The sequence below is a fragment of the Argiope bruennichi genome, chromosome 4, assembly GCF_947563725.1.
Source record: "Argiope bruennichi chromosome 4, qqArgBrue1.1, whole genome shotgun sequence".
NCBI lineage: Eukaryota > Metazoa > Arthropoda > Arachnida > Araneae > Araneidae > Argiope > Argiope bruennichi.
The window spans coordinates 70,662,663-70,677,501 of NC_079154.1; the positions used below are offsets into that span (position 1 = coordinate 70,662,663).

Here is a 14,839-nt window from a genome sequence, read left to right on the forward strand (position 1 = left end):
TTTGAATGAATTTCACGAAATTTTTTTTAAAGAAATATTAGCAATAATTTTTTTTATTGACTTCTTTCTTTTCAGGGGCATACGAAAGCCGTGAATACCCTAAAATTCAGTCCTGACGGTCGATGGATTGCTTCGGGATCTGAAGATGGAGTTATAAAGGTGAGAGGAAGTTTCTTCATTACTTTGTTTTAGAAAATAAAGAAACCAAACCGCACTCAGAAGATCAAATAGCAGGAATGCTCTCAAAGATATCCATGCTTCAATATTGAAAACATTTTTAATATGAATTTATTTTACAGGATTGTCAGAAACTTTATAAAACTTTATAAATAATAAAATCGTCAATAAGGTCTTAAAGTATACATGTACAGAAAAATATATATTTAAACTTTGTAACCGAAAAGTTATGGAAGAAGTGTTAAAAAAGATTAATTAACTTTTCTAGTATTTGTTTATACAATGTTAAAATTTTGTGATTAACTCTTAGCAACAGAAGCATGTATTTGGTGTTTGTAAGAAAGAAATTTTCATCTGGGAAAATGTTTGTCTTTGGTTTACATTCTCTGAAATAACTTGTCAGAAATAAAGAAAAAAAATATAAAGAGAAAGGATTCAAAATACAAGGATTTCATAAAAATTTGAAGTCTGCCGACTTTACAAGAGAAGAAAAGTGTAGTCGAGTGTAACGAATTAATTCTTTCAAGCCATCACTTTTCATAAGTCCTAAAGGCATTCACTGACTTCCATAATTGAGTTTAAGAATGAGCAGCACGTAGATAAGCCTTAAACAAATTTATCGATATAGCATTTAATCATATATTCTTTCTATATAATACCCAAACTTTTCTTGCAAAATCATTGAAATAAATCGTATATCATCAATATGCCGACTTCTACTCTTTACAAGTAACGTAAATTGATTCTAAGCAATTTTATGAAAACGTACAATATTGCAGTTATTAAATAAGAATCTTATACAATCCTCAATTTAAAAAACAGAATATCTCTATAATCCGAGCATTTATTAATGTATTTTCACAAAATTGGTATCGATGGTAATAAATCAGAGGTACAGGCATTCGGATTGAAAAATGGATTAACTGAGTTTATTAAATAGAGAATTAATTAGAATTTTCCACTATGGGGAACTGAAATTTTTTAATTATTCGAACCGGTGGACTTTTTTCTATGTTTGTATAAAATTTTATTATGAATTTCACAGTAGTTCTTGAAAGAAAATCATTTTTATTTCACGAAAACCGCTACTCCGATAATGACCATATCTATATCTATATCTATACTTATAATAAAGCTCAATGTGTGTGTGTGTGTGTTGGCGCTCTACAGGCCAGGTCATTTGACATACAGCTATCAAATTTGGTACATGTATACCTTAGAGGTCGGGAATGTGCACCTGGGGTCCCTTTTTTTGAAATTTTAATTAGAATTTTAATTATTAGTTAAAAACTAACTTTCCCGCCAAAAAAATCTTCCATTTTCCCCACCGCCAACTTTTCCGCCAAAAAAATCTTAAATTTTAAACACCGCCAAACGAGAAAGGCTTCAGTTTTTTTTTCTCCCAACAGTAATGAGGCTAGGGTTAAAATTTTTCGGCGGATTATTTCAATCGGTTCTGTTTATTTTCTTAATGTTTGATGCATTTAAAATTAAGCATTGTTAATGAATCAATCTTTCAGATTCATTCTGAAGTACTTTTGAATTAAAATAAAACAGAATAAAGGAAATTAAAAATTTCTAATCCGCATAGCGTTACCCCAACTGGCGTAGAAAAAATCACGTATTTCAGTTACGTAACCGGCGAAGAAAATTCACGCATGCGCATTCTGTTCTGATTGTTGCCATGACAACGTTGGATGATTTAAATTATTTTTGGGTTAGTTGCATGCTTTTGTAAGTAAATTGTATTTATGTTAGTTATATATTTTTTGTATATGCTTATAGTTTTAAGTACATTGTTTTTTAAGCAGTTTTTTAAAACCTGTTTTCAACCGTTTATTTTAAACGATTCGTTTTATTTTCTTAGTGTTTGATGCATTTAAATTTAAACATTGTTAATGAATCGATCTGCTCATAATGAATCTAAGAAAATTTTGTTGACCAACTCTTGAGATATTACATAAATTTAAAAAGATATTCTTTAGTGCCCATAAAGTTTAAACGCTGAGTGACTCTATTTTCAGTAATCAGATTATAAAAAAATGCTTTGTTTCAGTAAAAAATATTATTATATTAATTGAAGATAAATTCTTTCCGCTTTAATTTAAAGCATAAATTCTACCGTTTTCAACCGTTTATTTTAAACGATTCGTTTTATTTTCTTAGTGTTTGATGCATTTAAATTTAAACATTGTTAATGAATCGATCTGCTCATAATGAATCTAAGAAAATTTTGTTGACTAACTCTTGAGATATTACATAAATTTAAAAAGATATTCTTTAGTGCCCATAAAGTTTAAACGCTGAGTGACTCTATTTTCAGTAATCAGATTATAAAAAAATGCTTTGTTTCAGTAAAAAATATTATTATATTAATTGAAGATTAATTCTTTCCACTTTAATTTAAAGCATAAATTCTACGGGTGCTAACAGAAAATGAGAGAGATACATATTACGTTATGACTGAAGGCCTTTATAATATTATGAATGAATTATATGATAATCAAAATTTGAAGTTTTAAAATATTTTGATGAAGAAGCTATTAAAGTAGAAATTGCATAAAATATTTAATTATTAAAATTTTAACGAACATTAAGATTGGCGAACCGGCTGGTCGCCAAAGGCGGCTAGAATTAAATAAACCTCAAATTGTTAAAAACAAATGCAGCATTTCTTTCAATTTATTACACTAAGATTTCAAAAAATTAGCCTAATATTATTTAGAACATTATTTAACATTTATATTCATTTTCAAATTCCCATAAATATATGATTTTTTAAATTGTAAATTTAAACATTTGATTATTTTTCAGAATATTTTAGAATCCACCAATACGCTTGATCCCTTCTTAGACATTTCTGTAACGCCCAAAATTTCATTTTTGTGAAGAATGTAATACATTGATTCCAATGTTTTTAAATAAAATTTTACTTCATTGCTTAGAAATAAATTCACGTAATTTCACTTTAAGTCAATGAATTTCTTAGGAATTTATTTAAAGGAAGAAATGCTGTTTTCGGGCGAAAATGATTATTAATCATATAAGAACAGCATTTCACTAAGAAGTACTTTTTTAAAAAAGATATTACACTTTTGGTTTTAAACAAATTTCAACAATATTTTAGTCAAATCAAAAGGATATGTAAATCTAGGGTTTTAAATTATAGAAAAAAATTTTCAGAAAAAAAATGAACTAATAGTGTCAAAAGGACATGTGAATCTATTATTTTTAATTATAAAAAAATAATTAATTTTCGGAAATTAAAATAACCTCATCTAGATGCATTGTCTGCATACAAGCTATATGCAATGACAAATGTTTTTATTATTACTATGTAACTAAAACATTATTTTCCTTTTTTTAAAAAAAAATTTTAATTAACATATCTGTAGTACAAACACAATGTATAAAACGATCATGAGTTCAATTTCAATTTAAAAATAAGCAATCAAATGACCATTAATTTTTTATGAACTATGAGAAATTGGAGCTTTCCCACCAACCCTATTACTAACACAAAAATTATTGAAAGAAACGTGAGAATGCATGGAATTAGCAGGATTGCATCGTATATATGAACTACAAATATATCGTCAATTTTATCTATTACTTTTGAATAATCTTTCTTTTTTTTTTTAATCTTTTTTAATATTTTTGTGATAAGAATTATATAATTCTTATATGATATGATATATAAGAATTATATGATAAGAATTATATAATATTACTTCATATGATATGTATAGAATGATATGATGTTATTATATGATAAGAATTATATAATATTACTTCACAAATTATTCATTAACTACAAGTGATTTATTATCTAATTTGAATGAAAATAATGTTCACGTGCCCGTTGCTTATTACACATAACCACATTAACATAAATGAATAAATTGCAACATTTTTTTTTTATTTGGTAATATAAAAGAGGGAGACTCAATAAGAATATATAGCTATATGAGCCTCAAAAGAGAAAAGAAATGAATTCGTTTTTTTTTTTTTTTTTTTTTTTTTTTTTTAAAGAAAGTTCACATTTGCATCATGAGAGGAAAATTAATACAAAACCGGTTAGTCGATGTTAATTTTGATGCGCAACACATCTAGCATCTATATTCCAAATCTCTAAAATGGAACAATTTTCAAATATGTCCAGTTCAAATCATAAATTCTTTTTGTTCTGATGGAAAAAAATGTAGATAAACAAATCCACTTAAGTTCTTGTGGTAGTTGAATGCTGTTTAATATAGAATCTATGATTAAATTTCTTTTGGCTGACACCATCTTAATCCGCATACTTCTGGAAAAATATGAAATCATTTGAAAAGTAGATATATCAGTAATTCCAGAAGATAGTGTATGTTAAATAAATATAAGTAATCATTCTTTTTTATACCGTGATAAAACCTTTCAATATGAAAGGCAAAGATTTGAAATTATCTTTGAAATTTACTTGTAAATAAAGCCTTATTTATCACCATTATTTGAAATCCTTTAATCAGAAAAAATCTAAAGTATTTCAAAGTCGATTGATAATTAAATTTTATTCTAAAAAAATCATAAATATGTATTATTTGCATCATTAGTCATGGATAGTTAATTTTTAATAATGAAAGAAAGACTATAAAATATAAATAATTTATTAAATATTACAATCCATTATCGCTATTGTTCTTACTTGTTAGAAAAAATTCTAATTAATATTCTGGATAATTTATATGTATATATTTTTATAAGTCCTTGCCACCTGACATGGAAATTATCCATAAAAGATTTTATAATTGCAGCTTTCTTATACCTTGTAAGCTCTTGTACCACGATGCATAAGCAGATGGTTAGAAACTATTAAAAATAATATTCAGTACCTCAACAAGTAGGTGACCAAGGTGTTACCACTCAAAATTGAAATGGTGAAGAATTTTTGTAAATATTTCAAAAACTGTTACAGATATGGAGTTAATTTATGATTTAGATGTTTAAACATCGCATGTTTGTTGTTATTTAAAAATGTTACTATGTTTTACAATAATTTTCACATAATCAGGCTTCAAAATTTATAAATAATTATTTTTACATATGAATTTATTTCATCCATTAGTATAGTAAACTTATGTTTTTTAATGAGCCAAAAAATATTTGAGGAATATTTTACAGTTTTTGAGGCACTGCCAAACGATTTTATGGCTCGTTTAACATAAAATCGTTTTCATCAGCAGCTTACAAATTTTTTGAAGGCTTATTTCATGGTGGCAATCAACTGAGTAAAAAAAATTTGGAAGTGTAATTAAAAATTTCGAGATAATAATTAATTTACCATGTTTTTCACTCACTTAATTAATTTTTCTACCTAAACAAACCTGTTTCTGTAATCCATTTTCAACCATACCTTTTTTTTGAAGATGTCATAATAAATTTTCAAGTTAAAGAGGTGATCATTTTTTTTTTGAAGACTGTACTGTTAATTATTTTTTGTTAGTAAAGATGTGTATGTGGACCAATAAATCCATTTATCACGCTTCAGTAATCCATCAATGTCAGTAGTGTTTTTTTTTTATGCTGTAAGAAAAGTAAGGAAAAATCAATGCTGAGTATTCAACGTATTGTGCAACATAAGTATCGGCAATCATGGATGTCATTTCCTCTTTTAAGAAATACTTTTTACATATTTCATGGAGATCCTGATAAGAAATTTATGTGATTTCCTTTTTTACCCCAGACGTTATGTTATTGTAGTTACAGTAGATACACTGTACAATACGATTAAATATTCACAGACATAAGTTTTTATGAATTGTGAGTTCATCAAGTCAGACATGACTGTATCTTCGTTCTAGTATTGTCTTTAAAATATAGTCAACGAAACTTTAATCAAATCTCGGTTCTAGATTTGCACTTTACTGGAAAATCGATGTTCTTCACTTCATAAAAAGTAATAATGGTTTTTGTTGAAACTTGATTAATTAGAGGGATTTATTTTTTGAAACATAAAAAAGGTAATTTTTTAAAACAAATTTAATTGGTATAATGTTTCTAAAATGAAGACTGCCAATTGACATGGCTATCCACTACGAATTATTTTAATAAACAGACTAACACAAGAAGAGTCGCCAAAATGAGTTGAGATGTTGCCCTAATTTCAAAAGAAATAATTCAATATAACCACCAATAAGTTTTAACGTAAAATAGGATTGTAATCAAATTTATCTGCTTCTAAATTGCATGAACAGGAAAATTTATTGTAATATCTAATCTATGTTACAAATGAAACTTTTTTTGAATGCATAGGTTTTTTTTATTCTACGATTAAATTTTTTTAATTGTAGACATCAGAATTTTATAGTCTATAATAATAATAATAATAAGTTGAATTAAAAATACGTAATCAAAATAAAGTAAGAAGTATTGATATTACATTTTACTGAGCAATACCGTTTGGACAAAAAAAATCATTTAAAGCAGGTAAAGACATTTAGGGATTGATTTGACCTATTTTATTATTATTTATCCATCATATTTATTAATTTTGCAGTTTGTTGTGTCAAGATAAAATTTTTTGGACTAAAACATTTTTCTGTGCAAAGGAAAGTTGTATTAGGATGTTTTTCTATAAAGGCATAATGTGCTAAATTGAAAAATAAAAGCTGAATTTGAAAAAAAAAAATATTCAAATATAGGAAACAAATGTATTGAAATGAATAATAAGTTCTCTACTAGAACAATAAAAGGAAGTCTGCAACCAAATTTCAATACAATGGGGAATGGTATCTATGATAGGCTTAAAAGAATTATGTATTTACTTATGAAACTTCTATTAGAAAATGGTGAGGCAATGGAAAGAACGCAGAGCTATTCTGCTTTACTTCAGTACAGAACGTCATACAGAAATTTTTATAAACACAATGCTCTGATGATTTCCCATGAATTTTACAAGAAACTGCTAAAATAAAAGGCGTCATGTGATATTGGCGCGTGGGAGGAGGGAAACTCGTTTCATGCAGGAAAACAAAGCTATGAAATATTTATCAAGGAATAGAGTGAGATTTTACATGATGATTGCATCTAAAGAAACTCTGAAATCTCTGACATTTCTAAAACAAAACCAACTGATTTTATAATTCAAAATTTGTAATTTTTTTAAATTTCAAATATTTATGCATATTTATTATATTTATTTGTATTTAAAGTATTGTATTGTATATTTTGTATTTATTTGTATTTTGCATGTATATTTATTTATATTTAAAAAAAAATTAGCAGATCTTTAAAAGTGGAGTAAAAAAGGGCACTGTAAAAAGCGATAAAAGCAATATAGTATTAAGAAATTTACAAAATTGTATTATATTACAAAATAATTATAAAACATTACAGAATAATTTGAACCTTCTTATTTTATATTATCACGAATGTTTGCCAAATTAAAATTTGCGAGAATTAAAGCAATAAAGGTTTATATTTCAACAGCTCTCAAGTGACTAAACAAAAGTTAGAAAAATAGACTTTTATTATTTTTGTTAGCATTAAATAATCAATCTTCTTATGTAGGGATATCATATTGCGTTTCATACGTGAATGTGTCGTCATGTGCTTAAAATTCATAACAAAGCAAAAGAGAATAAATTATCCCCAGAATAACGTATTTCTAATTATCATAAATAAATATATGCGAGAGATCAGTGAACGCAAAATGTCCGTTTAGAATATGAATTATGCATATTGGAAAAGAAATATGCATTTATTCCTGAAAAATATCTGATAATATATTTCGAGTTGTTTACATATCCACGGAAACAAAATATGAGGCAGTGGCTATGACAACGTCAATACTAACTTTTACTTTCTCTTATACGTAGTACAGAGAAAGTATTGTAATGTCAAAAAAAAAATCGAACTCGAGATTTTTACGAATTTCCACGTTTCAGTCCTTTCGGGTTTGAAAATCACATTTTTGGAAAAGATATGTTTGTCTATCTGTCTGTGACAAAGATAACTAAAAAATGCTTTGAGATAGACGGATGATATTTGGTATACGGCCTTTATACCAAATTCGTAGATATCTGTCAAATTTTGAACACAATCTATGCAGAAGAAGTTTCTCTGTCTGACTGCTCTCGTTTAAGCTAACATTATAACTACAAGAAGGGAACTAGATGGGCAAAATTCGGTATACAAATTTAATATTTAGAAAGTACACACCTATCAAAATCTGAGCCAATTCCAACAAGTGGTTGACCGTCTGTCGGTCTGTTCTTTCAGAAACATGGAGACGCGATAACTCAAAAATGCAAATACTTAAATATATCAGTATGTGAGTTTTTTGACTACAAGTGTAATTTTATATCAAATTTTTGTTTCAATCGGTTTTGAGGAACGTCTAAAACAAAAATTTAATTTTCGGATATTATTAAGGCATGCTATGGATTAATCGCCAAGGTTGGCTCGATAGAATCAGTAAAAATGCTAAATTCACGCCAAAGGCTAATGTTTCGTGACCATGCAAGGTATTCTCTGGGATAATCATTTATTAGAGATTATGCGAGAAAGTTTTGGGCAGGTAATCCCCGCTAGTTTCCTCTAGATCTAAGCTAGAGAACTGTTTCACTCAACTACATTTAATCCGAAATTAAATTGCAATAAAATATTAATTCAAATATTGTATTGTTCATTAAGAATTAGAATGCTATTTTCTTTTCATCAATTCTTTTGTAACCTTTATTTTATCAATATATTAGATTATTTAAAACCACATAAAAATTAAAAAGCTCTTTTATTATACTTACAATAAATTTGGTATTTAAATTTTTAGTATCCAAAATCAGTATCAGTATCATGAAAACTCTATTTCAAGGATACATTGTCAATGCCTGAAAATGTGGCACAATTTCTACTTTATTCATCAAATCCTTTTTCAACAAATCGTTTACGTGATTTGAATGAGTGATAATTTAGCTTGTGTGACACATTTTTATAAAGCGACCAAGATTAACCCAAAAGTCTCAAGGCTGTAATAGATTCCTTTTAACTATGCAGTTCAAGAAAACCTATGCGTGACAAAAAGCATTAGCGATTTTTTTAGTCCAATACATGCGATAAAAAAATATTGTCCCGTTTTCTTAATTCCTCTAACCCAAATTAACTAAAATAAAGCATATGTATTTCTTTCATTTGCTTGAATCTTAATAAGAAACGGTATTAGATATTTCACCTGACACGGCTTGCATTTTTTTCTGTTACAAAAATTAATATTTCATTTCATGGTAAATAAGTTCTGGTTTGATCCTTATGATTAATAAACGTGCTGCAAAAAACGATATTCTCAGAATGAGCTGCCAGAAAACGCTGTTTTCTGTAATTAAATATAATTAATAACATACAATTTTTCTGTGACATTTATTATTTTTTTATTAATTCATTAATTTTTCTTTATTATTTGTTTTGAAAGTAGTGAGCGAATATCTCCAGTATTTTGATATGTTCTCTTTTCCTTCTTTTTTTTGATGGTTTCTTAATATCGGAAGAATAAGAATGATAATTTGGAAAAATGTTTGAGAACTTTACATTCCTAAATTTTACGTTATTAAATTATTAAATTTTTACGGAAATATACGTTATTAAAATACGTTACGGAAAAATACGGAAATTATTAAATTTTTAATGGAATTCCAGAGTTAAAAGTGATACGTTGAAAGTTTAATTTAACCATGACACTGTTACTAATTTTTAAACCATCCGAGATATGCATTTACTTCCAATTAGAATAATTTTTAATGAAGTAAAGAATTGATCATATTAAATATTACTCGTCTAAAAAAATATAAAGCTAAAAAAATTTACAACATATAAATTTTTACACAATTTAGGTCTATTAGTCATATTTGGTAAAATATTTTTGAAGAATAAAGTCTCAATTCTTCATTTAAAACTGTTCAAATTATAAAACTTTGATTTTCATTATTTTAGACAACTTTATGAGCTGAATTCTATGATCTCGATAATGCTTTTTAAAAGTCGTAATGAATAATTTAAAAGTAAATAAGCATATTCAATTTTTAAAAAATCCTCCTAACATACAACCAAATAGGCAGCAAGCGAATTGGCATGTAAATGTTCTTCTTCGATGATGCACTAAAGTATGTTAAACATACGGAGATTTTATTTGGATCATAATCTGACCATTTACTTACTATGATTTTGTTCAAGAATATTGCTTTAGTGAGAGGAAGTTTTAACTTTCAAGTATTTTCAACCATGTGCAACCTTATTAAATGCAAGGGTCTTTATGAGTACTTACACAAGTCCATTAGATTACTCTTTGAGGCTTATTTAAAATTAATTAAGAAATTGAATCAAATAGTAAAGCAGATTTGATAAATAGTTTACCAATAATATTGTTATGCATTTTTTTCCAACAACTTTGTTCCATAATGAAGAAGATTTGCTTCGAGAATAAGTTTTTATATTTCAGACGAAGAAAATATTTCCAAGGAAATATTACTGAAACATGATTGATTTATGTTTAATATAATGTTTCATAATCTTATTTTAAGTAATATTTCATTTTCAATGATATTATTTAGTTCTTTTCTTCGTGTTGATTCCAGATTGAGCCGTCTTTATTTCGTGAACAGTTTGTATATGAGTTTTACTCTTTTTTTGCTGAAAAAATTTCATTTCAAAATTACAGTGATATTTTTAATTTTGCCCAAAAAGTTTACCTTGTCTAGAGCTGATAATTGTGCCTGAAATAAATCTGTATAGAACTCACGCTTGTTAAAAAAATTATTAATCGGGGATTGTCAGTTATACGACAATCGAACTTTTTTAATGTGCATCATGGCACATCAACATTTATTTATTTAACAGGATCAGGAAGTAATATTAAACTTTAGGTCTCATACTTCTTTCAGTATCATCATACTTTTTAACTCGATTATAAAACATAATTCTGTACTTCATTTAAAGTATTTTATCAACTGAAAACATTTATATGTATGTAAGCCTTTAAAAAATGGCTAATGAGTCTCTATTGTCTATATTCTGCCATCCTGCATGATTTAATAAGGTATGGATATATATTTCAATTCATGTTTAACATTTACACATAATTGTCATTGATTCTTCTACACTTGGGGATACAATGTGAAACTTGAATCGCTAATGGATCCAGTTTTCCACGGTGTTCTGAATTTCTTTATTACTAACTAGCCGCATTTGGCGACCAGCCGGTTCACCAATCTTAATGTTCGTTTAAATTTTAATAATTAAATAGGTTGAACCGGAGTTTAACCCCCTTCTTCGCCAAGTTGCGATAACGCGCCAAAGCTGGCAATCTTTATTATGCACTATAATTTTAACATCTGCTCCTTTGCTTTTGAACATTTCGCTAGGCCGTTGTTGACGATTTTTAAAAATTGCGGCAAGCAGGGGGTTAAACTCCGGTGGTACCATTAAATATTTTACACAATTCCAACTTTAATAGATTCTTCAGCAAAATATTTTAAAGCTTCAAATTTTGATAGTCATATAATTCACTCATAATATTATAAAGGCCTTCAGTCATAACGTGATATGTATATCTCTAATTTTCTGTTACCCCTCGTAGAATTTATGCTTTAAATTCAAGTGTAAATGATTAAATTAATATAATAATATTTTTTACTGAAACAAAGCATTTTTTTTAATAATATGATTACTGATAATAGAGTCACTGAGCGTTTAAATTTTATGGGCACTAAAGAATATCTTTCTTAATTTATGTAATATCTCAAGAATTTGCCAACAAAATTTTCTCAGATTCATCATAAACAGATCGATTCATTAACAATGTTTAATTTTAAATACATCAAACACTAAGAAAATAAAATGAATCGTTTAAAATAATCGGTCGAAAACAGGTTTAAAAAAACTAGTTAAAAAACGATGTACTTAAAACTATAAGCATATGCAAAAAAATATATAACTAACATAAATACAATTTAATTACAAAAGCATGCAACTCACCTAAAAATAATTTAAATCATCCGTTGATAATGGTTGTCATGGTAACAATCAGAACACAATGCGCAGGCGTGAATTTTCTTCGCTATTTACGGTAACCCAACTGCGTGAATTTTTCTACGCCAGTTGGGGTAACGCTATGCAGATTATACATTTTTAATTTCCTTTATTCTGTGTTATTTTAATTCAAAAGTACTTCAGAATGAATCTGAAACATGGATTAATTAACAATGTGTCATTTTAAATGCATAAAACATCAAGAAAATAAACAGAATCGTTTGAAATAATCCGCCGAAAAATATTAACCCTAGCCTCAATTCTGTTGGGAGAAAAAAAATAACTGAAGCCTTACTTATTTGGCGGTGGGGAAAATGGAAGATTTTTTTGGCGGGAAAGTTAGTTTTTAATTAATAATTAAAATTTCAAAAAAAGGGACCACGGGTGCACATTCCCGACCTCTAAGGTATACATGTAACAAATATGATAGCTGTATGTCAAATGATCTGGCCTGTAGAGAGCCAACACACACACACACACACACACACACACACACATTGAGCTTTATTATAAGTATAGATAAATGTTCAGTCATTTTTAAATTCGCCGAAAATATGAGACTCACATGGAACGATATTGGGGTTTAACGGCAGATATTTGAGGGGTTCTGATTAAATTTTTGTAAGCCGTTTGGAAACCTCCATCACATATGTTTTAGCGTAGTTCGAAAGCAACTCCATTCTTTCCTAGAGAGTTTCATGGCTTTTTTATGACTTACTTTGGCCTCAGAAACGTTTTACAATGCTATCAATTGTTTCATCTTTCTCTGACCAGTCGATGAGGGAAAAAAACCCTTCTTCGTTGAAAATGACATTGATCATCACTTTATTGGATTTCATGGCAAAGTAAAACTTGGTATCATCCTATATACTTTATCGACAAACAATTTAATCTTTGGTATTGGATGCAGCGAGAGTATAATATAATTAATTAAATTATATAAATTTATAATTAAATTATATTAATATATAATTTAAAAAACTATATAACCGAAACTCCATGTAATACGTAAAAAATATAATACATAAATATAATGTATAAAAATATTGACAAGTGAATTTTCCTTGCCTAAAATATTCTGTTTGAATTACTTTTCTTACTAAGTATGTGGAAAGTGATATATTTGTTCTTCTCAATAGTCATAGGCAATTCCTTTAGTTGAACTATCTTTCAAGATGTTTACAATTCTTCAAATATTCGTGATTATTTCCACGCATCTGTAACTAGATCAAAGGACATATTTTATGGAAGATGAGACACCCTTTTATGCTCTTTTTGACTGTTCTTTGGTTTCATTAACAATTTCTCTGTAAAGAATTATGTTTGTTATTTATTTATATTCTAATACAAAGGGAAATAAATTACATCATTTTTTTAATTTGATTTCACAAAACTTTTAGAAATTTTATCTGAGTAATTGCTTCTAATCTTAGGTTTGATTTCAAATCCATATTTGGTTTTCCTTTATTGGGGTTTTGAATATCAATATTTATCAATCCTTTCATTTATTTGTTTTAAATCATGAATTAATATAATATATTTTGGAAATGTTCATACATTTTCAAGTTAATTCCATTTCCGATTTGATAATAAGCGAACTAAAATACATAGGATGAATTTTCACAAAAATATATTCTCTTAGATAGCTATTTTCATGTCGTTTAAACGGTGCATATAGATATAAATTAGAATAAAATATCTCTGCAATAAAATTGTGACGAAATAAGATGCAAAGTAATTAAATTGAATATAAATGCCCTGCTGTTGAAAATGCATTCGTCATATACATATTCTCTTTGCCCATAAAAATGTTACAAAAATGAACGAAATTTTTAACAGAATTCCTTAACTGAGAGTTTCGCATGTACCTAATCTCAAATTCCTTTGAAATAATATTTACTCGTATTCAAGATGAAAGAACCGTTTGTTGCCTTTTACGTGATAAATTCATTAAGAATCCCCTATGACATCGAATATTCTCAGCAGCGATTCCTTTCTACACAATGAATAATTAAATTATTTCGATATTTTTCACAAGGGTTCGATATTATATTTAGCGCAGTGATGAATAATTTAAGAAAAATGAGTCGCAGAGATGTGAGAGTACTTTTAATTTGAATTCTTGTTTGCCATATTCATTTACCTAACATTACTATTAAGAATCCCCTTTAATCTATAGTTTAAAAATGCATATACTAATAAAAAAATGGCACGGAATTTAATTTCGTTTAAAGGTTATATGATTAGAATTTACTTTTATTTATAAGAGAATTGGATAAAATTAGATTATTGGTGATTATTAATGCACATCTTGAACTTTCTCATTTTGCTCAGCTTATTTATTTATAAGGATATCAGATTTAAATAAAATGATATTTGTTCAAACATAAGTTCACTATTTGATTCAGTCAAAAAAATCTCATATTGAAAATGCATTATAAATAAGTAAATTTGAATTTGAATTTAATTTAATGTTGATTTCGAATTCTTCCTTTTAAACACATTTTTTACAATTTGGTATTTGGGTAGTTAAATCATGATTTTAAATCAGTAATTATATATTTTATATTGATTATGGCCCAATATTTTATCCCCTGATATCTAT

At 27.2% G+C, this 14,839-nt stretch overlaps 1 protein-coding gene across 2 annotated transcripts in view; it reads left to right on the plus strand.

The window, feature by feature from the left end:
* The window catches only part of LOC129965945 (katanin p80 WD40 repeat-containing subunit B1-like), a 178,601-nt gene that overhangs the window by 74,041 nt on the left and 89,721 nt on the right, over window positions 1–14,839 (plus strand). For both annotated transcript variants that reach the window (XR_008784246.1, XM_056080248.1), the window contains exon 6: window positions 76–159. Coding sequence is in view for 1 of the 2 variants with exons in the window: in XM_056080248.1 (XP_055936223.1) it covers window positions 76–159 (84 nt within the window). In the remaining variant the exon portion in view is untranslated. The remainder of the gene's footprint in view (window positions 1–75; window positions 160–14,839) is intronic.